Below are 26,435 nucleotides of genomic sequence, written 5' to 3' on the forward strand. Positions count from 1 at the left end.
CCCCATTATCAACATCCCCAACCAGAGGGGTACCTTTGTTACAGTGGATGAAGCTATATTGACACATCATTATCACCCAAAGTCTATAGGTTACGTTAAGTTTCTCTCTTGGTGTAGTACATTCTATGCCATGAGACAAATGTATCCATCATTATTGTATCATGTATATGTGTACTATTTTCACTGCTCTAAAAATCCTCTGTGTGCCACCTGTTCATCCCTCCTCATCCTTCTCCATCTTCTTTCTCTCTCTATGTCATCATCGTTCTGTCTCTCTCTGAAAGCTGTTTGGAAGCTCATGTGTAAAGGTGAGTCTCTAGGAAGGATCTTTAAGAGATGCGATACGTGGAAAGAGAAGGCTGTGACTGCACCTCCATCAGTGCTTTCATCAATAAAGTGGTTCTTGCCTTTGTTTAGACCCAGTGGAGAAGTGGTCTGCTTTTGAGGTCTTGACCTCCAGCCTCACCTGGCCCTCTCACATCTCTGCTGTTCTGACAAAAACAGATCCTGGAGGTGTTCTGGGGCAGCAGCTCTCAACTCTGGCTGTACATCAGGATCCCCAGAGATTCTGGTTTAGTTGATCTGGAGAAGAAACCCTGACACCTTAAAGTTCCCCAGATGATTCCGATGTGCAGTCAGGGTTGGGAAACACTGCTCTAGAGGTTTCAATACAAGCTTTGCTCTCTGGGTCTGCAAGTCTCTTGGCTTTAAAAGCCTGGGATATCCATTGCCCAACAATGTGAGTATGCTTAACTCTGCTGAACTGTACAGTTAAAAGTAGTTAAGATGGTTAAAAAAATTGAGTGTATTGTGACACTGGAACTATATGATTTAAGGGACAATTGTGGGGAATTATAGCTTTGGGTACATAAGATTTGCTGTCTATATTTTCATATCAAAAAAAAAAAAAAAAGATTTGCTGTCTATTAGTCCTTATATCTCTATATGCCGTATATGCATACATTGGTAATCTTATCTAAATAAGATAGATGTCTTTTGCACCTTATTATAGCAGATATCTCTGAGAAAAATTTTTTGCTGTACTTTCTTGAAGACATAGTGTGTGTCTTCAAGACACACACTATGTGTGTGTGTGAGAGAGAGAGAGAGAGAGCATGCACACAGCAAGGAAGCATTTGGTCATTTTTAGGACTAACTTTATTCTCAACTTTTTTTAATTGAAGTATAGTTGATTTATAATATTGTAGTAGTTTCAGATGTATAGCAAAGTGATTCAGTTATATTTATATGTATATATATATATTACAGATTATTTTCCACCATAGGTTATTACAAGATACTGATATTCTAAACTTTTTATTTCAAAAGTTTTCAAACCTACCCAGGAGTTGAAAGACTGCTGCAGTGGGCAGCCATATACCCTTTATGTAGCTCGAGGTTTCTTAGTCTGCGCAGTATTGCGTTTTGGGTGGATACTTCTTTGCGGTGTGGGCTGTCCTCTGCATTGAAGGGTACTTAGCAGCACCCCTGGCACTCACCAAGTGTGAGTAGTACCCCTTCACCCAAACTGATGTAACAACCAACCGTGTCTCCAAACATTGCCAAATGTATCCTGGGCGGAGGGGCAAAATCTCCGATGATTGAAAATCACTGATTTAGATTCACTAGGTATTACCATTTTGCCACATTTACTTTTCCTTTCTCATATTTATTTGTTTGTTTTGACTGAGCATCTGAAAAAAAGCAAGTCGCAGTTGCCACTCCTAAATACCTCAGCATATATCTTACAAGGATAAGGACAATCTCCTACCTAACCACAATACCATTTTTATACCAAAAGAATTAACAATAATTACATAATATCATATACAATCCATATCCCTGTTTCTTCAATTATTGAAACAAAGTTTTTAAAATGGATTTTTGACTTTAACATCTAATCAGAGATTATGCATTCCATGTAGTTACTGTGTCTCTTTAATTTCTTTTTGTCTCTAGGATAGTTTCCCTACCTTTTTTTTTTTTTTTTTCATGATATTTTCTCTTTTGGACAAGGCTAGTCCAGTTGCCGTGTACGATGATCCACATTTTGGGTTTGTCTAAATGTTTCCTAATGATTATATTTGGGTTTACAATGTTAGGGGAAGATCTGCTGGTGATATGTGGACTTTTCACATATCCAATCAGGAGGCCATAACTTCAGGGGTGTGTTTTATTTCAGAGTGATTGGAGGAGAGCTGTGTCTATGTAGCTCTTTCCACACCCCCTCTAGCTGGAAAAGCATGGAGAAGAAGGATGATTGTTCGATGATGAAAAGATTTTCTGTTGTGGCGTCTGTGTCAGGAATTCTCTGTGCCGCACATGTAGCAGATGCTCAGGGCACGCTCCTTGATTGACTGCTCATGTGGACCACTGCATTGACTGGCCCTTTTTTTGTTCGTATCAGATACTTGCTAAGGAGAGAAGGGAGAGGCTGGAAAGAAGACATTGGCAATTAAAAAATGTCCTAGCAGTTGATTGCTGTAATACCTCCCACCAAGTCCGCAGGTTTAGAAGCCCTTAAGAGCTGTGGGAAACATGAGGGGGAAAAAAATGTATTGGCACTAGTTCAGATTTCAGGGCTGAGAAAAATACAAGCCATCCATTATTTCTGTGCTGTTGTAAAACAGCAGTGGCAGTGTCCAGACCCACAAGCCTGTGGGAGGTGAGGAAGCATCTCTGACTCATACATACCCAGGCGCTTAATTGGGGCCGAAGCTGCCTTCCCAACCCCCAAGCCCCAGTACTCCTCACCAGGGCTGCCAAGGGTTTTTTTGTTTTTTTTTTTTAACATCTTTATTGGAGTATAATTGCTTTACAATGGTGTGTTAGTTTCTGCTTTATAACAAAGTGAGTCAGTTATACATATACATATGTTCCCATATCTCTTCCCTCTTGCATCTCCCTCCCTCCCACCCACTCTCCCTATCCCACCCCTCTAGGTGGTCACAAAGCACCGTGCTGATCTCCCTGTGTGAGCAGCACTTTAGTTTACAAATGTCTTCCATGAAGTAGCTCTTCATTTGAGTCTCCCCCTAACCCAGGGCAGTTGACAGGACTAATCTTCTTATTCCATTATAGTTGAAGAAACTAAGGCTGAGGGATTACTTGTTGAAGATTTCTTAGCTAATACGTACTGAAGCTAGTCCAGCATCCTGGGTCTTTCCAGTTTAGGTCCCAGTGCTTTTTCAGGGGCAGGAAATAGCTCTTATTGAGACTTAAACCAAGGAACCGGGAATGACAAAATCTAAGTGCCAGACACTGGACTAATATGATCTCAGTGGCATTCCCATTTGCCTGAGATCATAAGATATGCCCAAAGTCACCCAGTGACTTAACCCATCTAGTGGCCAAGACTAGGAGGCAAATATGGGCCTGTGTAGCTACAAATGGCCATTTCTTTCCCTGCACCCACTCTTGGGCCTATTCAAGTGCATGGCATTGCAGGGAAGATGAGGGGCTGAAAAGAAGCCTTGAGGCTCAGGTTTGGCCACTCCTCACACAGTGAGATACTTACCAAGCAAGACCAAGACTCAGAGTCTTGCTTCTAGTCTGTTGCTCAACACCTGGGTCCATGTACTTCACAGAGGACAGACACAAGGCATCTAGTGTTTATAGTTTCCAAGATGCACCAAGCGCTGTGCTGGGTTTGGTGAGCAAAGTAGACCCAAGACCTTCTTCATGTGCTCATAGCCTAGGGGAAGGAAAGAATGGAAGCAAGAAAGAAAGGAAGGGGAAATTTGAAGAGAGGAAGAATGAAAAGAACAAAAAAAGAAAAGAAACAAAAACATCACATAGATGAGGGTAAACTACCAGTGTGATAAGTGTTGACAAGGAAAGGTGAGCCTGATAACCAAGAGAAGTGAGCCGTTAGGGAGGCCGTAAGGGAGTGATGGCTGAGCTGAGATCTGGAAACAGAGCAAGCTTTACCTAGATACCAGCAGGGTAGGCGAGGAGAGGGACAGAGCTTTCCAGGCCAAAACCAAAGGCCCAGCAGAGGGAAAGAATGTTAGCAGTGTTGGTGTGTTGAGGAAGAAGCCCAGGTGTGTCCCCAAGTTATTAACCACGTCTCTGGTCTTCCAAGCTGTCCACATGCCAGACAGATTCTCCCAGAGCACAATCTGACCATCCACACTTCCCACTCAGTGTGGCCTAAGAGGGCTTCCTAACCCAGCTCTGCAGCCACTTTCTACAAAGCTTTAAAGGATACAGACACCTGGGCTCCTCTCAGACCTGCTGGAGCAGAATCTCTAGAGTCTGGCTAAGCACCAGCAGCACCGCCCCTCGGGAACTTGGAAGAAATGCAAATCCTCAACCTTGCCCCTGACCTACTGAATTAGAGGCTCTGAGGGTGGGACCCAGCAACCTGTGTTTTAACAGATCCTCCAAGAATTGTGATTCAGGCTGAAGTTTGAGAACCATTGCTCTAGAAGAGAACTTCTCTGTCCACAGAGAGGGGTTTGAAAGGATCTGGTTCCGGATTACCTTGAAGCTCTTTTTGGGGTAACCATGCCCTTCAGGTTGGGGCTGACTTCTCTATTTTCTACACCTCCTACCCTTCCACATCTTGAGCTCTCTGTTCCTGCCATGCACAACTCTTGGCAGTTCCCCAAAGGGCACCATCTCTTCCTCTCCTCTGTTGCACACACTGCTTCATCTGATGATGCATTTAAAGAAAGCGCGTCAGTCCATATATGCATACGCCAGTATCAGTTCTTTTCTAGAATCCAACAGGAAAGTGGAGTGCATTGTGGAGACACCAGAGTAAAGTGGAAAGTATCCAATTTTAGGAATTAGGAAATCTAGACTCAAGAGCCAGTATATTTAGCTATATGACATTGTATATAAATACACACACACACACACACACACACATATAGCTATGTACTATACAAAATATCAATATATGTATATATTTATAGCATTATCACAAGATTATCGTGAGGATAAATAGAAGAATAGATATATTATTTCTATTACTGTGATGGGAAAATAATTTCAAGCCCAAAGGTGATAGGCAAAGATTTTATTGTTTATATAGGATTATTCCAATCTCTTTGAAGATTAACTGCCCTGTTTTATAATTTTACACAGTTTTTATGGAAACGAGCCCTCAAAGATCGTTTTAAATATGTTCGAAGACCCATAGAAGATGATGAACAAGTGATGAGAAATAAGTGTAAATTTGGACACCGAAGAGGCCAGACAAGGAAATCTCTTGCTGATATAAGATTTGATGAAATTAAAATCGTCCAGATAAAAGTAAGATTGAATCTTTAATTGTTCTGACAATGTATTGGTTGGTTGATTGATTAAGGGATAATAAATGCTAGCATTTAAAATAATTAAAACAAAATAAAATATCCTTTTGAAAATTTGAGGTGTGGGTCAGAAACTAAAAAAAAAATCTGTTTTGTTTTTGTGAATGAGAATATTTCCAAAAGAGGACTTCCAAAAACGGAGCAGAGAGTGTTATTGAACATCGCAAGTTTATTCTTTCACAATCTTCAAAAAACCCGGAGAAACCCTAAAGTTCTGGATCTTTGAATAATTTCTTTTCCTCTCATCCTAAAATGTATCCTGCGTTCTTGCTGTTCTTACTGCTACAGAAAGTTTTTTTAATACTCATATTGTAGGGGTCAAATTGCTTCTGGTTTCAAGGTTTCAGGGTGGAAACTAATGCACATGCATGGGTCCAAAACCCCATACTGTTCTCACTTTGTACAGAGGTGGCCATGAGGAGCCACAGGCAAAGGGCCCCAGGCAGGGCCTGGAGATTCCTCCCTCTGCAGTGGGTTTGCTGTACATAATGTTCACGTGGGTCCTAATTACCTGAAATTCTATAAATATTCCTTATCTACCTCACAGCCCCCAAGTGTTCTCAGAAACAAAAATGTCCCCTGCTAATAAAGTAGATTGAGCTCCTTAGGAAGGATGTCCAAACTATCAAGTTATAGAAGCTAAATCTCATGTCCTCCCCAAAATCTCTTTTCACATCAATCCAACATGGATATATAAATATAATTTTTCACTACAGACACGTTTATGTCAGTGAATGTACTTGGTGTAAATATGCTGTTTTCTTCTTCAGCTGGTATAGTTATCTGATATTAATAGAGCAACCTGTCAGATCATCTCAATTTTATTATCACTACTTATAGGCACCAGGGGACGGGAATATTTTTTAACGTATTTTGTAAACTGTTCATCCCAGCATTAGAAGTAAGAAACATTTTAGATGAAGGAGTATTTTGAAATACCTTATTGGGACTTCCCTGGTGGTCCAGTGGCTAAGACTCCACACTCCAATGCAGGGGGCCCGGGTTCGATCCCTGGCCAAGGAACTAGATCCCACATGCTGCAGCTAAGAGTTCGCATGCTGCAACTAAAAGATCCCACGTGCCGCAACTAAGACCCGGGGCAGCCAAATAAATAAATAAAAAGAAATACCTTATTATAATTTTCAAAGAGATTTTCAAATGTCAGGCCAGTTAAGATAATATAATTTTATGTCTGCTCTTTGATGAAAAGACAAGACAGATGAAAGCTACCTAAATTTAGTGTAATTTTATAGAAACTTTAACTGCAATATTCCAATTATAAACTGAAATCATGATAAGATAGAATTACATTCATTTTAAAATCTTTTATATTCTTAAAATAAAAAGCCACTTTGTAAAGGAACATAATTATATTGTGCATATTTTCAAAATATGTGATTTTCCATATACTACAAATGGAGTTCCTTTATAAATGAATTAAAATTTTACAAATTTTACAATTTAAAATTTTACAAATTTTAAATTCAGTTTTCTTTCTTTCCCACCACATCCCACCAGAATTGATGCACGTCCCACCAAAATTCATTGGAATATATATATTAATGGTAAAATCGGAAAAGTAGCACTTATCCCCAGCAAGGGTAAGCCCAGGGGGTCAGAGGCCACCCTGAGGGACACAGGCTAAATGGCAGCTCCTCTCCTATGTTGACACATCATCACTGACCCAGTTTGTACAATCGTCTTTCCGTTCTTTCTCAAAACCACCGCAATTCTTCATGTAACTGCACCTTTTGTTGTTCCTGTCTTGGAGTCTCCCAGACATGCTGGAATTCTAAATTGAATCCTACTAAGGCCCATGCAAGGGTCGTTGCTACAAAAAGAACAGGGATTGAATGTACCAGGGCCCAAGATGAGTTGATGTACCAGGGCCCAAGATGAGTTAAGTTGCAACAGAATTTAGTTTTGACCTTCCTGCCAACTGGGGCAAAAAGAGGTCATTGTTCACATCTGAAGAGGCAACATTTTTCCTGCCAAGCAAATCTAATTCGTAAGGATTTACTTTCCTCCCTCTTAGAAATGGAGCTACAAATTGCTGATTCTTTTAAACACTGTAGCATCCCTGTTTATGACCTCATGTTCTGTAAAGCCAAAAGCTTTGAAGGATGGAGAAAATTTTACACTAGAATATTACATTACAACGTGTTTCTGCGTTTGTACCCTCCATGGTGATTAAGCAAATGGAAAAACACTAAGAAGAGTAGAGGGATAAATCCATTGAACATACCACTTATCTCATGGGATTTTAGACTTCAGATGAATTGCCTAAATTATTTTCGGCTTCATTTTGAATTTCTGATAGCTCCTTTTTAATGTCTTTATGATTTCTGAAAATTAAAGATAGTTGGATTAAGATACACTGTGACAACTTTCACATCTTTTAAAATTTCTTGACTGGGCACAGTATTTCCATAATATAGAAAAAAGTTATTTCCTGTGCTGTAGAGATGGAAAATATTGATGCAGGCAAGACGCCAGGAGGCAGGCCGTTCCCTCAAAGGCAGGGAAGTGGGTTTGGCTAAACTGGAGGAAGGTTTTGGGAAGGAGTAAGGGAGGGGAAGAGATTTTTCATTCCTTTTGTTTCTGTTGTTTGTCCTTTGGTGGTTGGAAGGAATTTACCAAAGAATTGATGGTAGATGCCTCAACGAAGGACAGTGTGTTTCTTAGTCCTGTCACGTGGGCTTCTGCAGATAACCAAGCAGTTGCAGAATTTGTGTGAGTTTGAGCTTAGGTCACAGATCTTTTGTCCCCAACCCTCCTCCTCCCTCAAACTCCAAGGTCAGCGTGGCACTGCTTAAACTACGCTACAAAACCCAAAGCTTCAGCAGCATCAAAACATCCACCCATGAGTCTTAAAAATGCCTGGGTTCCTCATATTCTACTCTTAAAAAAACTTATAACCATGGTATGCAGATGGCTATACTTGTCAGAATACCAGACTGTTTCCAGATCAGTCCTACAAAATACTGGTTTTAAATGCAATGTTTAAAAATCCTTTGCCAACCTCACGACCTCATGTCACTGCTGCTTGTAAATCATGCTGTCAAGTGCAACATAAGTGACGTTGCTTCTTATGCATCTGACTTTTAGCTTTAGGTCCAAGCAACTTGTAGCCCTGTGAATTGAAAAATCTGTTTGCTTTGCTTAATTGCCTTTTATTATACTTCTTCTAGTATTTATAAACGGAGACATAATTAGATTCTCAAAACAGAATTAACTGAGTAATTTCTTTTTTTATTGATGTATAGTTGATTTACAGTGTTTCAGATGTACAGCAAAATGATTCAGTTATATATATATATACACACATATATATATGTTCTTTTTCAGATTCTTTTCCATTATAGTTTATTACAAGCTATTGAATATAGTTCCCTGTGCTATACAGTAGGTCCTTGTTTACCTATTTTATATATAGTAGTGTGTATATGTCAAGCTTAAACTCCTAATTTATCCCTCCCCCACCCCCTTTCCCCTTTGGTAACCATAAGTTTGTTTTCTATATCTGTGAGTCTATTTCTGTCTTGTTAATAAGTTCATTTGTATCTTAACTGAGTAATTTCTTAAGTTGCTGACAACATTATCCTGTTTAAATGATGAAGACACACTGGTTTTAAAAGCTTACAGGAATTGTATGGAGCTGCATGCAGAGAAGTGGAATTAACTTTGTACTGTATTAAACTTTTTGTGCAAAACCTCAGGTGTTAAAGTTGAGTGAATCAAACTCCTCACCTCATGGCACATTATTGTCATTGTTCTGTGCCAGGCCTTTCTCTTGTTCTATTCACTTCTTTTTGTGCTCGTTCTTCACTGCCCTCCTCCCCACCTCTGCTCTTGGGCAATCCTTCTATTGTGTTTCATATGTATCTTTTTGTTTGTAAGGTGTTCTAAAATGTGTACTATGATTTTGGGTTTATACATATGTGACCCAGTGAAAATGGTATTCTATACCCCATTCGTGTTTCACTTTTTCACTGACACCCTCTAAGACTCATTCATGTTACTATGTATATTTCTAGCCCATGATTGTAACGATTATTACAAGCCCTTGCCTCAAGCCCCTCAACGATTGTACTGCAGAGAACGCCATTATACCTGTCTGGTTATGGACTCACCTGTGTGTTATTCCTTTGGCTTGTCCACCAAGAAGTGGAACTGATGGGGCAGAGGGCATGCAGGTAGTTAATCTGACCAATTACTTTCTAGAATGATTTTGTTAGTCTCACTCCCATAATACTGCATATCCCTGTCTTCCTGCCATTGCTTGGCACTAGCCAGCCTTGTGAGTTTTGCCAAGTCTAATAGGTATAAAGTGCAATCTGATTCTTGTGGTTTGCATTTCCCTTGATAACTAATGAGTCTGAGCATCTCTTCATGTGTTTGTTAGACTTTTGAGTTTCTTCTTTTAGAAAATCACCTCTTTAGATCCATTGCCCAGTTTTTAATGGGTTGACATCTTTTTCTTGTTAATTTGTAGGAAGCAGTCCTTCCCATGCCCTAAGTCACAAAGATATTCTCCTACTCTTTCTCTTATTAAGTTTATAGTTTGCATTTTCATGTTTAGATCTTTAAGTCATCTGGAGTCTGTCTTTGTATATGCTATTAAGTAAGGATAGCCATAGGGTGAGTTGCTCTTACAACACCAATTACTAAACAATCCATCCTTTTTTTATTTATTTATGGTGGTACTTTTATTGTATGTTAAGTTCCCCCAAAAGACTTGGGTGTGTTCTGGGCACTGTCCCTTATTCCACTGGTCTCTCAGTCTACTCTTACGCCATTGTCACATTACATTTGATTACTTAGTGTTTATTACATAGTATCACTTAGCACTTAGTGTACAGACATTTCTGGGGTGGTTCACCCTCATTTACTGGAATAAGGGGAAGGACAGGGGGTCCTTGTCTCAAGAACCCACGCTGGGACTCCTTTGTAGCACCTGCCTTCTCATAGGAGAACTAGAGCCTGGCCTAGGGGTGCTGAGCTCAGGTGGCAGGGTAGGACCAAAGGAAGGTTCCGAGCATCTGCCTGTGCAAGGAGCATCAGGATAAGCTCTGTCTTGCTCTTGTGGAGAACCTGCTGTGACAGGATGGAGGTGGCCTATGGAGGCATCCTGCTCCTGTCATCCTGACCCTGGGGTGGAGTGGGGATGGCAGCTGGTTGACATAGGGCACTGGACCCCGATCTTCACACTTACCCAGCCTGATGCACATAATTTCTCGGAAATCTCTTCATGCAGAGGATTCCTTGGTGGTTCCTTTGGGCCTCTGCTGACTCCTAATTTATCCCTCCCCCATCCATGCCCCATTTGAAACATCAGGATGTAAACATACTTTGAAATGCTTAAACTCATCTTTAATGCTTTTTGACTAATGCACGCATTTTCTTTTCTTAAGTTATTGAGGTTTCTTTCATCCAGTAGAGGTTTTGACTTATTACCATAAACTTTTCACTCTTGGGATATAAGCTGACTTTAATAATAGTCATTGCTTCTTTCAAATTTTTCTGATAAAAACCTGGTTTGAATCTTTCATGTGTCCAGTCTTTCACATTTAATGCCTGATCTTTTCATCCACTTTGAAAAGATTCTCCTCTGTCTTTATGGAGTAGATTAACTCTGAAATGGATATTTGGTGAACATTTATTTTGGTTTCTTGAAGCAGTACAGGAAGGACTTTGAATTTTCCACAGGGGCTTTTGCTTTTCTCTCTATTTTTTTTTTTCCTAATTGCAATGAAGTTCTCTCAGTTTGGAGGCTATTAATGTGATCTTTAAGTGCACAGCTTATCAGTTAATGTAGTCTACATTTTGGTTTTTTTAAAGAGTTTTAAGTAAGTAATTTAATCCTATCAATCAGTTTCTTCAAAATTCCCTTTGATATCATCTTCTTGGAGGTTTTCATTTTACGCATGATTTATTACATCCAGCTCCAAGTTCTTAAAATCCATGTTGTCTTCTCCAGGAAGATCAGTCACTCTAGTCTTCCAGTTCCTTGTTTACCATCTGTTTAGTAGCTCTATTCATTATTGAAAGTGACATATTAAAAGCTCCAGCTACTGTTATTACTGAATTGTCTCTTTCTCCCTTCCATTCTATCAGTTTTTGCCACATGATTTTGGGGTTGCTGTTGCTAGTGTATATAAGTTTATAATTGTTGTATCTTCCTAATGGATTGGCCCTCTTCCCATTATAAAATATCTTCCTTTGTCTCTAGGAACAATTTTTGTCTTAAAATTTATTTTGTTTCATATTAATATAGCTATTCTGTCTCTCTTTTGGTTACTGCTTACTGGTATATCTTTTCCCATCTTTTTACTTTCAGTCTACTTATGTCTTTGAATCTAAAGTGTGTCTCTAGTAGACAGTATATATTTGGATCATTTTTTAAAAATCCATTTTGTCAATTACCTAATGTGATTAGTGATAAGTTAGAATTTATGTCTGCTATTTGTTTTCTATATGTCATCTTTTTCTTGTTACTTTATTTCTTAATTACTGCCTTATTTTGTGTTAAGTAAACATTTTCTAGTGTATTAATTTAAGTTCCCTATTGTTTCTTTTAGTAAATAAACATTCATAGTTATTTCCTTAGTGGTTGCCCTGGGGATTACAACTAACATCTTGATTTATAATAATCTAGTTTGGATTAATATCCATTTAATTATAACAGCACATAAAAACTTTGCCCCTGTATAACTACACTCGTCTTCCTTTTATTCACTGTATGCCCATCAACACAGAATTTATAACTCTTGCTTCATGCAATTGTTTTGAAAACAAGATGGGAGAAAGAAAGAGTTACAACCAGAAAATACACTGATACTGTCTTTTATACTTAACCTATGTAGTGACCTTTACCACTGCTCTGTTTTTTCACGTGGACTTGAGTTACAGTCAACGTTCTTCTGTTTTAGCTTGAAAGACCATCTTTAGTATTTCTGGTAGGGCAGATCTGCTAGTGATCAATTCTCTCACTTTTTATTTATCTGGGAATGTCTTAAATGTCTCCATTATTTGAAGGATGTTTTGCTAGACATAGAATTCATTTAGGGAATTGATTTCTGGTTTGAGAATTGGGTGTTCCAGTGTTCAGTTATTATGGTTTTGGCTATAGCTACCAGAAAACCCTGTCTGAAATTGGCTAAAACTATAAGGAGAGCTATGCTCTCACATAATAAGAAACCCAGAGGTAGATGAGTGTGGATATGATTGCTGCTCACCAATTTAATCAGCTCGTCTCCTCCAGACAATCATCATGTTTGTACATCTCCACTCCCTTGAAGTGAGATGTGGCCATGAGACTGACTCTGATCAGTGGAATGTGAGAAGAAATGTCAAGCGCATTGAAGATCCAGTATGCAGTGCCCCATCTTTCCCCTTTCTTTTGCAATGATGACTGATATTCTAGATGGTGGAGCCAGTTTCTTGGGTGAAGAGGGTGAGGAGCTGGGCCCCGAGAGGGACATTCACATGCGTGATAAACTTCTGTTGCCCTAACGTTTGGGGGTTGCTAGATAGAGCCGCAGTATCTTGCCTATCCTGAGTAATACCAGCGGCTCCAAGTACAGCATGTCAGGCTTTGGATCCACATCTCAGTGATTCTCCTGTTCCAAGGCAGGCTTCATCAAGTGATGGAGTTTTATGGACTTTTCTCAGCGTCTAAAACATGAAGAAAACACAGTATTTTGCCCAATTCTGATGTGAAATATCTTATCAAACATATACTGGGAATGTTGCAGCAGTTTCTGTAGAGAGGTTAATTTATGCTTTTTTTTTAAACTTATGCTATATCTAGAACAGGAACACAGGGATTTAATAAATGATTGTGGGGTGCATCCAAAGTCCTCCAGACTTTTGTTAAATAAATAAATAGATAAATAAATAAACAAACAAACTGCCGGGTGTTAAATTACTAACACTATACTTATACAGTAGCCCCCGCAACATCCGCAGTTTCGCTTTCTGGGGTTTCAGTTACCCTCAGTCAACTGTGTTCTGAAAATATTAAATGGAAAGTTCTAGAAATAAACAATTTATAAGTTTTAAGTTGAGAGAGAGACCACATTCACATAACTTTTATTGCAGTGTATTGTTATAATTGTTCTATTTTATTATTATTGTTGTTAATCTCTTACTGTGCCTCATTTATAAATTAAACTTCTCCATAGGTACGTGTTAAGGGAAAAACATAGTATATATAAGGTTCAGTACCATCTGTGGTTTCAGGCTTCCAGTGGGGCTCTTGGAACGTATCCCCCACAGATAAGTAGGGGGCTACTGTAATTCATTTCTCTCTTTAAACATTTCTTTTCCTACTTGTTGGGTATATATGTACCCAGTGACTTTGAAAGTCATGAAGTAGTTTTGTGTGTTAGCTTTCTTTGGCTTACAAATACAATGGAATTGAAAGTCATGCAAAAACTGCTTAGTCAATGCTAAGGACATACACTAGGTTTCTTTTGATTTCTTTTAGGGCATTTACTGTTTGTTTCTTACTGCACCTGACATAATGATTTATTGTATAAATACTAATCATTTTTATAGCCTTTTCCACAGATGTTTCTCTCATGGTGCAAAACTGAACAAGAAGCAGAAGTTGAAGAAAAATGTTGACAGTTAATTGCATTCTGGATATAATGCAATTATTGCCATCAGCAGGTGGCACGTTTGCTAATACTGTGAAGTTTTACAAGTCAGCTGTGCACTTGGAAACACGGGGCAAAGTCAAAGCAGTTTCCCTGCTGATTGACTAAGACACGTGACTGAATGTTAAGGAAAGAGACTGTTCAAGTTACACAGGGAAACATCGTTTCCAAAGTCAATTTGATAATAGAAGTGGAAACAGGGATGACTGGAATTTGGTATGAAGAAAACTCTAGCATCTAACACAGCACTGTTCAATAGAAACATAATACAAACCACAGATATAATTTAAGATTTCCTAGTAGCCACATTAAAAAATGTAAAAAGAAGCAGGCAGAATTATAACATTAAGAGTATAGTTTACTTAACCCAATATTATCATTTCAACATGTAATCATTATGAAAAATTGTTAATGAGATGTTTTACATTCTTTTTTTGCATACTAAGTCTTTGAAATTCAGTGTTTCCAGCACACGTCTTAATTTGGTCTAGCCACAGTTCAAGTGCTCCATAGCCATATGTGGCTAGTGGCTTTTAGACCAGATAACTCAGATAAATACCCCCTTAGAGGAATTAGAGGGTTAAATGACACTCTCTGGGGAACACCATAGTTAGCAGGGAGCATGACCAGTTACTAATGTCAAACCCTTGTTGCATTTCTGGGATAAATCCAAGTTAGTTGTTCCTTGTTCCTAATATTTGCAACTTTGTTCATGAATGAGATTGACCTGTAATTATCCTCTCTCATACAGTTCTTTCAGGTTTGGGAATCAAATTCATAGACATAGAGGCTTCGTAGAATGGGTTGGAATTCTTCATAGAATTTCTTTTTTTTGACTCCTTGAAAAAATCTGCATAAATTTGGTATGCCCTCTGTTTTGAAAGTTTAGTAGAATTTGTCTGTGAAGACTTCAGGTCTTGGTATTTTCTTTGTGGAAAGACTTTTGTCTTCTAATTAAATTTATATAAGTTTCTAGGAATTTCTTTTTAGTCTGTTTGTATGTTATATTTTTCTAGGAATTTGTTCACTTGGTCTATGTCTTGCTAATCATCCTATGTTCACAGATAGTGGATCTACCTGACGCTTTCCTAATATGCTTGTAAAAGTCTTGATATAGGAGCCTTTTAGGCTCTTTACCATTTTTCCATCTTTTACAGGTAACATCTGCTCACATTCTGGTCAGCTAGACAGTTTGTCAACTTGTTGATTCAAGTGTAGTTCAGCCAAGTGTCCGCTCAACTAACTTTTCTAGAAAGATTTTTTTCTTGTCTCCTCAAAGCCTATTGATTACCTTAGATTTTTAATGAGACTATGTGAGGTACTTTTAGCCACCCCACCCCATCCAATGTACCCAAATGCATAGCGAATATAATTGACAGCTTCATGATTTAGTATCACAAAATACCCACCATAATTATTTTGAATTTGGATTATATGGCATGGTACTGCAGCCCTAAAAAAGCATTTAAGAAGGAAAAATACAAACAATAACAATAACAAAAACTTAATTTAAAACCTTTTATCTCTTCTTAATATTTTGTCTTCTAAAATTTAAATGCATGGGAATAAATGACATTTCTATTCAGTGTGAACATTCTGGATAATCTAGGTTTCCACGTAAAAAGGTATGTAGGAAATGAAATAACTCTTAAATCTGTCAAGAGAACAGATTATGGGACTTCCCTGGTGGTGCAGTGGTTAAGAATCCTCCTGCCAATGCAGGGGACACAGGTTCAAGCCCTGGTCCGGGAAGATCCCACATGCCACGGAGCAACTAAGCCTGTGAGCCACAACTACTGAGCCTGCGCTCTAGAGCCCGCGAGCCACAACTACTGGAGCCCATGTGCCACAACTACTGAAGCCCGCGCACCTAGAAGCCAGTGCTCCGCAACAAGAGAAGCCACCGCAATGAGAAGCCCACCCACCGCAACGAAGAGTAGCCCCTGCTCTCAGCAACTAGGGAAAACCCGCGTGCAGCAGCAAAGACCCAATGCAGCCAAAAATTAAATAATTAATTAATTAATTTAAATTAATTTAATAATTAATTAAATAAATGAATAAATAAATTTTTTAAAAAAGAGAACAGATTATAATTCCAGAGTCAGTAATTAACTGTTTGATTTGTTCACAGCGTCAAAGGCATTTGTTAACCATGTTCCAAGCTAAGCATAATGCTACATAGTAGTGCTCACCATATGAGTGAATCGTTGAGTGTGCCGTAATAGCCCATAATTCAGGTTTTCATGAAGCATTAAACTGCCACTTGAAACATGGAACATATTAATATTTTGAAAATATTTTGCAGGAGGAAGCTGTTTGTTTAGATTATGAGGTAGATGAACATATTAACTGGTTCCAGCAAGAATATGTGAAAACAGAAAAGGACTGGAGCGAAATTGATAAGAGGATGAGCCAGACTTTGGAAATAAGAAGAAAGTTGATCGGCAGCAGAACACCTCTCAAGGACATTCTTAAAATGTTTCCTTTCCTGAAGTGCCCCTATCAGGTATTTGCTTATAATAGTCTGATTATAATGTCCAAATTGATTTTTGTCTCTTTCCTCTTGGAGTGGTAGCAGGACTATGCAGCAAGATGGTGGTTATGAATCTCAGGAGAATGCGTGAGGCCCAAGGGGTACAACTAGGACCATTTGGTAAAAATTTCTGGAATCATATTCTGATAACACACACTGGCTGCCTTCAGCTTTGAAGAGTTCTCCATCACTGGACACATTGTGGAGGCAGGGGCACCACTACTTTGGGGTATTTTGACAATGGGAAACATTTTCCCTTTGCATGCATTTAGACAATCAAGATAGTTTATGAGATAACTGTCAGCATGCAACATTACTCAAAATCTATTTCCTTTATGATCCCAAATCATTTCATAAAGTGGTCTTAAAATATACGAAGTTTATGGGTAAATCAGACACCCTGCCATTTAGTTTATTTAAGGTGGCCATTAAAGGGTCCTATTACAATTTTAGTGTAATTTTGGCTGTAGTATATAATGAAAGACTGTTCAATGTTTTTATCTGAGAATACATTTCACGGAGGAATTCTGTAGGTGCAGTCAACCAAACTGGAAATGAAAAGTTTTACATGCTTTTCTTCTTCCAAAAGAAACTGAAATAAGAATTTGCCTGCATGCTTTATTTTAATAATAATGTCTATAGCAAACATCTGAGTGTTTGCTACATAGCAGCTATGTTCTCAGTGCTTTACATGGATTATTTTATTTAATTTTTTCTCAGCAACCCTACCTTATTTATTGCTTGCTTTCTCCTTAATCTTTGGGTTGCTAGGACCAGTAGTATACGGTAGCCTCTAGCTGTTAGAAGAGTATGCCAGATTGACACACGTACAAAATATACTTTTAAAGTGAAAAACTGTTAAACTGATAGTCTATAAACTCTTTAAATGTAAGGAGCATGTTCTGAACATTGTAGTAGTTCCCAAAGTACCTAGCAGAGTACTGTGTGTAAAATACAAATGAAGTATTGATTTTTTTGAATTCTGGATGAGTTAGTAGATGGTTGGTGACTTAGTCCAATCTAGCTGCTATAAACAAAAATACCATCGACTGAGTAGCTTATAAACAATTGAAATTTATTTCTCCCAGTTCTGGAGTCGGGGAAGTTCAAGATCAAGGTACCTTCAGATTTGGTGTCTGGTGAGAGTCCACTTTCTGGTTCATGGATGGTGCTTCTTAGCTGTAACTTCATATGGCTGAAGGGCAAGCTAGCTCTCTGGGGGCTTTTGTATAAGGGCACTAATCCCATTTATGAGGACTCTGCCCTCATGACCTAAGCACCTCCCAAAGACCTCATCTCCTAATACCATCACACTGCTAGGTTTCAACATATGAATTTGGTGGGGGGCACAAACCAAGGGGACTCTTGGTCCCCTTCATGTATTTCCCCCATTCCCCACTTACAATAGTGGTTGGTAAGGCTGCTCTGGTCACTGATGTTGCAACCTTTGAGGTTTTCACTGGACTGCAGCCTACAAAGGTTTAGTGATTAAAACAGATGAGCTATGGTTCAGTGGCCTTTCAAAGAACTATAGTTGATAGTAAATCTGGGGTTCATTATAGCTCTAATGAAGAGTAGAGACATTTCAGACCTAAGGCTGTATCTCTCCTGCTTTGTTTAAGTCTCCCATTGTGGCATCTGTAAGTCTTTTCTTCCTATTCCCTCAGGTATTTCATCCTTTATATTCAAAATGTGGATTGGGGTATAGTTTTGGCAATGGTTGTACTTACTGAATAAAGTTTATTGTTGTAAACAATATTGTTGTAAACAAAAGGATTTATTTATTTATTGTTGTAAACAAAAGGATTTATTTATTGTTGTAAACAAAAGGATTAAACATTTTAGGCTTCTTCAGGAAGTACGTCCCTAACTCAGCCTTGGGTAGCTAGCTGGGATTAACAATTCATAAAATCCTTGTGGCGCTTCTGAAAATAAAAGCAAGTTTGACCTTGCTTACAAATACCCGGTTAACAAACAATTCCTTTAGTAGGACAGCTGCCTCTGCTTCAGACCTCCCCCATTACCTGTTTGTTTCTACTACCAATGTGAAAACACTTGGCGCTTAGGGAGCTTGTGGATGCAGGTTGGTTGAAGAGAAGCAGCCAGTGTGGGAAGCTGGTCCCAGGACCCTCAGTTACCACCTGTACTCATCAACGTCCTCCTCTCAAGAAACTTTCTCTCAACAGAAAATTTAAAAATTTAAACTTTTAAAATGTACTTCATGAGACTAGGATATTATCAACTAGGAATTTGTTACTGAGACCTAGTTGATGTGGCACAAGACAAGTAAGAAAAGTTGAGGAGGGGAAAATACCAAACACAAATTTAATTAATTCCTCAAATTTCCAGTAAATCCTTTGAAATGCTATAGTTTTCACCTTACTGAGAAACTATTTCAGCAATCATTGTTTAGAACTTAAGTGAAGTGCCTAAGAATCACCAGCTAATACAATAAAGTTTCAAAGGAAAACAAAAGAATCTGAGTTTTGTTTTTGGCCATGATGGAGAAACTGGTCCTGGACCTACCTTCCCATCATTAACATGGATAAAACTGGGAAAAATATCTGTGAGGCAACTGCTTCCAGGCATTAGAGAGTAGGCATCGCAGGACTCTGCTCTTTTGTTTGTTTGTTTCATGAAATTGATTATTTTTAATGAATTAATTGAAATGCAGTTGACTTACAACATTATGTTAGTTTCAGGTGTACAACGTAGTGATTCAATATTTTTATAGATTATGCATTATAGAAAGTTATTACAGTTATATTGACTATATTTCCTGTGTTGTACCTTACAACCCTGTGACTTATTTATTTTATAACTAGTAATTTTTTACCTCTTGGTCCCCTTCATGTATTTCACCCATTCCCCATCCCCTTCCCTCTGGCAACCACTAGTTTGTTCTCTGTATCTGTAGGACTCTGATCTTGATTAAAGGGGAACATACAGGATGTGCCTCAGTTTTCTTCCTTGGGGTTACTTTCTAGATCATGGCACAAAAAGGTGAAAGCCAAGCAGAATGGTGGTCTCACAGAGTTGAACAGTTAGAGGTGGGAGTCTGGGAATGATGAAGTAGCTGGTATTTGCGAGACAAGGTACTAGAAGAAAGATGGAGGGCAGAAGTCCATGGAGGGATCCCCCAGAGGTCTTTGGCTGAGAGCTGGACTGCACAGGACAAGACCCCACAAAGCTGCGAAGAGAGGCTGCCACAGGACGGCAACCTGAAAGCAGAGGCCACACGGTGTTGAAAAATAAGAATTCTGGCCCAGTCAGAGCGGGAAGACCTTGCTGAGAGTCTCGGGCGTCCATCTGAGACTCCAGAAAATCCATACTTTATGTCCAAGATTTGAGTTGGGGCCATTGCCTAGAACTAAGGATGAAAAACAAAATAAACCAAAATAAACTCGTTCAAACAAACGAGTTAAGATTAAGTCTGACAGAACCAGAAGGATCAACCAGAAATTTAATTGCCTGCCAGAACAAAATTTAACACCCTTGAAAGGAACACAGTTTAATTCCGACTCCCTACTAGTGGTCACTAGGGGTAATAGTGAGTGGTGCCACTCCAGTTTCCATCCCTGGATTCCTGGACCTGTGAATTCTGGCTACGAGAGAAACAGCACCATATATTGGGCTCTGACTCAGCGCATATACAGCTCCTGGAGAACCTTTCCCCAGCCCTACAAGGAACTGCTACCTAACTGGTGCTGTAACCAAGTCTTCAAAAGGCCATTTCACCGTTCCATCAAGCCAGCTGCTTCAGGATGGTGGGAACACGGTAAAACCAGTGAAATCCATGCAGCATCACTGTGGGGCATCTTAGCAGAGAATGGAATATATATTTTAAAAGGACCAAATTGAAATTCAGAACTGAAAAGAACATTTATCTGAAATGAAAACATCATTGGATAGGGAAATGCTTATTGGGAAATACAAACTAAGGGTCTGTGAACTTGAAGATAGAAATGATCCAATCTGAATAGAAAATGAAAAAGGATTAAGGTTCATAACCTTTGGGACAAAAGGGGTTGTAGAGAGAGGGGCTGTTCTGTGACTGACCATTCATGACTGGGGGTTTGGCTACATGAGGTTTGGGGAAGATTTGGGCAAATAAGTAAATATCAATACATCCAGGATAATGGGAGCCAGGTTTTCGCTGTTGAGAGAGGACGTAAGGGAAGCACGGAGTTTGGAATAAGGCCTGTGTTGTTGGGTTGGAATTGAAGGTATCAGTGTGAATTCATGGTTTTTAATACTTATATATAGATATTTAAACAGATAGATGTATGTCTGTGTGCATGTATATACAAATATGTATTTCCTAGCTTTGTTCTGTAAGAAATCCTAGAACACCAGTGAAGCAATGAGCACATCAAGGGCTGAAATCTTAGTTTTTAAATATCATTCTCCATTAAAAGGAACCCGGGGCTTTTGGAGAAATAGCTGACTCCAAGGCTGAGGCAGAAAAAATACGAGATGAACCTGAAATATTGTGTAGTGCCAGAAACTAAGGAAGTGCTCACAGACCAAGAGGCTATGTCAAGAGGATTCAGGGGTCAACTCCTACTGGCCGAATCTGGACAATCTGAGCATTAATATAAATAAAAAAAGGATTAGAGTTATGATCATTTGAGTAAAGAGGAATTTATTATTCTGTAGTGATACAAATAAATGAATAAATAATTAATGTAGGAGAAGAGAAAGCTACACCGTAGAGTAGAAAGCCAATAAATTGAGAAAGAATTATGGAATTAGAAAATCACTATTTGGCAACTATCATATTCAATAGTAATACTTGATTCAGGCAAGAATCATTGGTGGATGTGAAATCTTATGGCTGAAAGACAGGAAAAAATATATTTACATCAACTCAAGGGAAACTCCCCTTAAAATACTTACAACTATATGTTAATTAATAGCATACATATTAATTAACATGTCAGATTCCATCTTCACCGAGTGATAAGTTAGTATCTTCAATAATGGCACCAGTTACCACCTTCTGATGGAGAAGTGCCAGCATTCTTGCCATAATTCATAAATCATGAAGAAACATCATACGAACCTAGACTGAGGGGTGTTCTGCTAAGTAATTGGCCTCTACTTTTCAAAAATGTCAGGGAATTTAAGAAAACCAAGATGCTGCTTCAGATTGAAGGAGGCTAAAGAAACATGGTATCTAAATCTCACATGTTCCTGGATTAGGTCCTGGATTTTAAAAGAGCATGACTGCAGCAACGGGCAAGTTTGAATGGATTAGATGTTCCTGATTTTGATGGTTATGCTGTGGTTATATAGGAGAGCATCCGTGTACTTCTAGCTAAGTGCAAGGAAGAATAATAGGCAATGAAGAATTAAGGGGTCTACAGCTTACTTTCAAATGGATCAGAAATGTTAGCCTTGGGGGAAGTTGCGAGCTCTGTTTACTCTTTCTGCAACTTTAAGGTCGACTTGAAATTAGTTCTTTTTAAAAAAGGTTAAAAAAATTCCTAAGCTGTGAGCCCAAGGAAGTGGACAATATTTACCTTCCTCATGCCTCACTTCACATCTCCCTGCTGAGAGAGGTTCTTTGCAGGGTATTAATCTAAATTAGTCGTCCACTGAGTGTTGCCTGATAGCAGAGCTGCTATGTCTTTATGAGAATGTGAATTCCAGTTTTCCAATAACTTAACTTTTGGACCTAATCTTTGGGCAATTTATGATCCACCAAAATACTCAGGAAATGATGAGACCCAGTGGGTAGTATATAACTGTTCCTTATAGTGTTTTAAGGAAAGTGATAATTACATAATTCCTACTAGTGTGGGTGATGAACAGTCTTATAATGCCACTCTGTCAAAAAAGTTGGGAGGGGGACAGTGGTGGTGGACTTCTCCGAAGGGAAGAACTTAGGCAGTGGCAAGAAAAGGTGGTTTTGAGTAAAGGGGTTTCCATACAGGTAAACTGTTTTTGCTTTCACCTTGTAGTCAAATCTCCTAGACTCATTTTGTTTTTCACCCTTTATTTCTGTCTGATCTTACAGCGTTTCTAAAGCTCTTTTCCCTTTAGGATACCATGGTCAGGAATTTTTCAAGGTTTGCTTCCTGAAATCTGACAGCTTTCGTCTTGTGCTTCTTGTTGGACAGTGCCAAAATATAACAATGTAGCAAAGAAATGTAAGATCCTAGAATCTTAGCTTGGTAACCCAGACAGCCAAAATATGTGTCATATACTTTGTAGAGGGATTTGTTTTCTGTTTGCTTTTTTCCAAGTACTTTGTAACCCTCATTCACTTGAGTCTGCATCCAGTTTTAATTCTACAGGCTTAGATGTTTGTCACGTCCATTATTTATTTCTTCCTATTCACTTCAGGCTTTCATTCTTTTCTCCTCCTCCATCCTAAGTCTTTATACTTCCCCACTAAAGCTAATCAAATATCTAGTATATAAACTAACATTCAGAGCTTAATATAATTCTAAAGAGTAATTTACTTCCTTACATTCTATACATTAGCTTTTCTTGTGATCTTTTTCTTTTTTCAGCTGTTCAGAGAATTCCAACTTCTTACAAGAACAGATATTTATAAGAAAACAAGGCACATTTTGGAATCCTATTCAGAAAATATACTGGCTTCTTTTTCTTTGGTGGACAATCCAATCAATATTGCATTGCAAGAAAAAATGAAACAGCATACAGATGAAGACATGTTGAAACGTTAGTAAACCTAAGGGATAGGGTGATGTGGTCTCAGTTATCTGTGTAATTCAGGATAATTAGGAAAGCTATGCTTTGTAGAATTCAGTAGAATTCAGTGAAACAACATGTGGGAAAGCAAAAAAGAATTTCTCAACTAGGAGGAGTTGAGGTATAGATTTTAAAAGTACACTTGATATTGTAAAATTATATTTAGGAAACTAGTAACCTGTTAATTTCATACACAAGGTAATTTACAAGCCACAAGGTAAAGTACAATGAAATCACCCTGGGTGAGGGACAGAGAGTACAGAACTCTTATCTTCTCCTGGCAGTGATCTGGAGGGCAGAACAGGAGATCTTGAATGTTTATTAGAAGGGGATGTTGGCTTAAAAAATGGTAGGGAAACACTGATCTAAGAAGGCTAGTTTGTTCTCTGTAGAAGGTAACAAAAAAAAATCCACATGTTTTGATACTGGCTTTACTTACAACAATTGGTAAGAGCTTACTTTTACTTAGACTGTGAGCCTGTTTGCTTTGACAGATATGAAGATGACAGCCACCTGTTTACTCCTACCAGATGTTTTCGGGGAGGATCCCAGCCTTTTTGTCATCGTGAATGAGAAGGTATGCGGTATGTCAATGATCACTGGTCTGAGAGTTCGTATCTTTCTATGATCATTTATTTGAAGCAGGATGGTGGCCTATTTTGAAGTTATGTTTTGTCATATTTACAAATATGCTAAATTGCAACAAGCTCATATATTGTAATATCATGGTTAGATTGAGGCATCTTGTATTATTTAGCTAGTTTACACATCATGGGGTGGTGACTACTGTAATCTTTTTTTTTTTCAGGTGCAAGTGTCCACACCCGTGTTAGAAGTTAAGAACCCTTTCAACATGGATGTCTGTGAATTTTCTTTGTATTTAGAAAAAGAGAGACTCACAAAGGTGGATGACTGTATTACAGCCTTGGCCACTCTCATAGCTGCCTTCCATGTATTTGGGATCGAGTGTCCCAGAAGACTGTCCCAAACCCTCAACTTCCTAGAGACACTGATTTTTGATACGCACAGTCCATATTTTCCTTCTGTGAAAGAAAAGGAAAAGGAAGTAGGATTTCAACACCCAGTCACTTAATAGCATGCCAAATATTTTATCAGAATTGATCTCTGGGATGGCTGAAACTATTAAAAATTGTTTTGATTTAGTAGAGGTAGGTATTAGAAAATCATCTTGTCTCTAGGATTCTAATGAATATCAATGCCTTCTATCCTTACACTTCGATACTTTAATTCTTTATTGAAATTCTGTAATAAAATACTACTTAAAGAGATGTTTATTTTGAGTTCTAAGCAATTCCAGTCCAAGTTAACACTTTCAAGGGTGCATTAGTTTTTAAAAGACACTACGCTTCACATTTTCTTAAATCCTTCAGATTAGGGTATGACCTTGCACTTAAGTCAACGTGCCCCCTTTTGAAAGACTTAATGCCCAGGAGCTGCACATTTGTGGCCTGTGGTTCTGCCTCTGGTCTGAACATTGCTTGGAAACATTTTGGGCATTTTAAGAAGATGCTCGAGCTCCCCAGTTCCTCTTTCCCTCAGCTGACCTGCCCTGGGGGGTGTTTTGGTTTCCTTCATTCATACCTGTTGAGAACCCGGGCTGCTTCATTCCTGAGGTCTCACTTCTGGCCAATCTCGCTGGCACAGGTTTTGATCATCTGTGACCCGTCTTCATCTTTCTCTGCTTCCCTCCCTTGAGATGCAGTGATGTGCCTGGTCCTTGTCTCCCCACACGGTTTCTGGTTTTCCTTCGCCTTGACCTCATCTGCCCTGGTTGCCCCTTGGGCTTGTTTTGATCTATAATAAGGATCTTGCTTTTCACTCCCAGCACCACTTGGGCCCCAGCTTCTAGCTTCCAGGTCAGGACCCTTCCTAGACTGGCTCTCCAGCCTCTCTCAGGAGCCCTGGTCCTGGTGCCTCACGCAGCCCAAAGCCCCATGTTGTAATTCATCCAACATTAGCTTTAAGGTGCCCCTTATTGTCATCATCACAATCTCAACATTACTTAGTTTTTTTTTTTTTATTAATTAATTTATTTATTTTTGGCTGTGTTGGGTCTTCGTTTCTGTGCAAGGGCTTTCTCCAGCTGCGGCGAGCAGAGGCCACTCTTCATTGCGGTGCACGGGCCTCTCTCTGCTGTGTCCTCTCTTCTTGCGGAGCACAGGCTCCAGACGCGCAGGCTCAGCAGCTGTGGCTCACGGGCCCAATTGGTCCGCGGCATGCGGGATCCTCCCAGACCAGGGCTTGAACCCGTGTCCCCCGCACCGGCAGGCGGACTCCCAACCACTGCGCCACCAGGGAAGCCCTAACATTACCTAGTTTTGACAGAACTGGTTGGTTTAGAGACTGAAGAATTTAAGTGTGCTAATAATTGCACCACAATGCGATGGACATTTCCTGGGTTACTTCATCAAATAAAAATTTTTTTTTAAAGTTTAATAAGAAAAGGGTTCATATGAATTACTAAAGAAATATTTTTATAGCACGTCTCTAGAAATACTGCAAAATACTAATATCTTTCTAACTGTTCACTAAAATGCTTAAGTCAGTGAGATAAAAGAAAACGAAAGATCAGCTGCCCACCTCTGCCATGACTCTTCGCTACTTAGGTGAGAATGGACAGGCAATAACAATTTGGTACATTTCATTTTTGAATAACTATTCCCAATTCTACAGTTTCCATTTCTTCCCTTTCACTACAATGTGCCTTTAGTTCCTTACAAAAAAAAGTTTCTTTTATTTCCTCCAATTGTTCTCTCCCCACTCCTGTTTTTTGTGTTTTTTTTTAACCATCTTTATTGGAGTATAATTGCTTTACAATGGCGTGTTAGTTTCTGCTTTATAACAAAGTGAATCAGCTATACATATACATACATCCCCATATCTCCTCCCTCTTGCGTCTCCCTCCCACCCTCCCTAGCCCACCCCTCTAGGTGGTCACAAAGCACCGAGCTGATGTCCCTGTGCTATGCGGCTGCTTCCCACTAGCCATCTATTTTACATTTGGTAGCGTATATATGTCCATGCCACTCTCTCACATCGTCCCAGCTTACCCTTCCCCCTCCCATTTTTTAAGTTTCAAAATCTTACTCCTCCTCTCCCAAATGAATTTACCAAGTTCTTGAGAGAGTCCTTTCCCTTGGAGGTCCACAGTCTCTATGGCTGGCCTTTTTTTTT

The 26,435-nt window shown here is 39.0% G+C and overlaps 1 protein-coding gene across 1 annotated transcript in view; it reads left to right on the forward strand.

Moving 5' to 3' along the window:
• Positions 1-24,333, forward strand: part of SAMD3 (sterile alpha motif domain containing 3) — a 43,093-nt gene extending 18,760 nt beyond the window's left edge. Inside the window, exons 7-11 of the mRNA XM_068551318.1 lie at positions 5,095-5,262; positions 16,290-16,490; positions 23,039-23,210; positions 23,735-23,817; positions 24,049-24,333. Coding sequence (XP_068407419.1) covers positions 5,095-5,262; positions 16,290-16,490; positions 23,039-23,210; positions 23,735-23,817; positions 24,049-24,333 — 909 coding nt within the window. The remainder of the gene's footprint in view (positions 1-5,094; positions 5,263-16,289; positions 16,491-23,038; positions 23,211-23,734; positions 23,818-24,048) is intronic.
• Positions 24,334-26,435: the final 2,102 nt, after the last annotated feature.

This window comes from Eschrichtius robustus, chromosome 9 (genome assembly GCF_028021215.1).
Source record: "Eschrichtius robustus isolate mEscRob2 chromosome 9, mEscRob2.pri, whole genome shotgun sequence".
Taxonomy (NCBI): Eukaryota; Metazoa; Chordata; class Mammalia; order Artiodactyla; family Eschrichtiidae; genus Eschrichtius; species Eschrichtius robustus.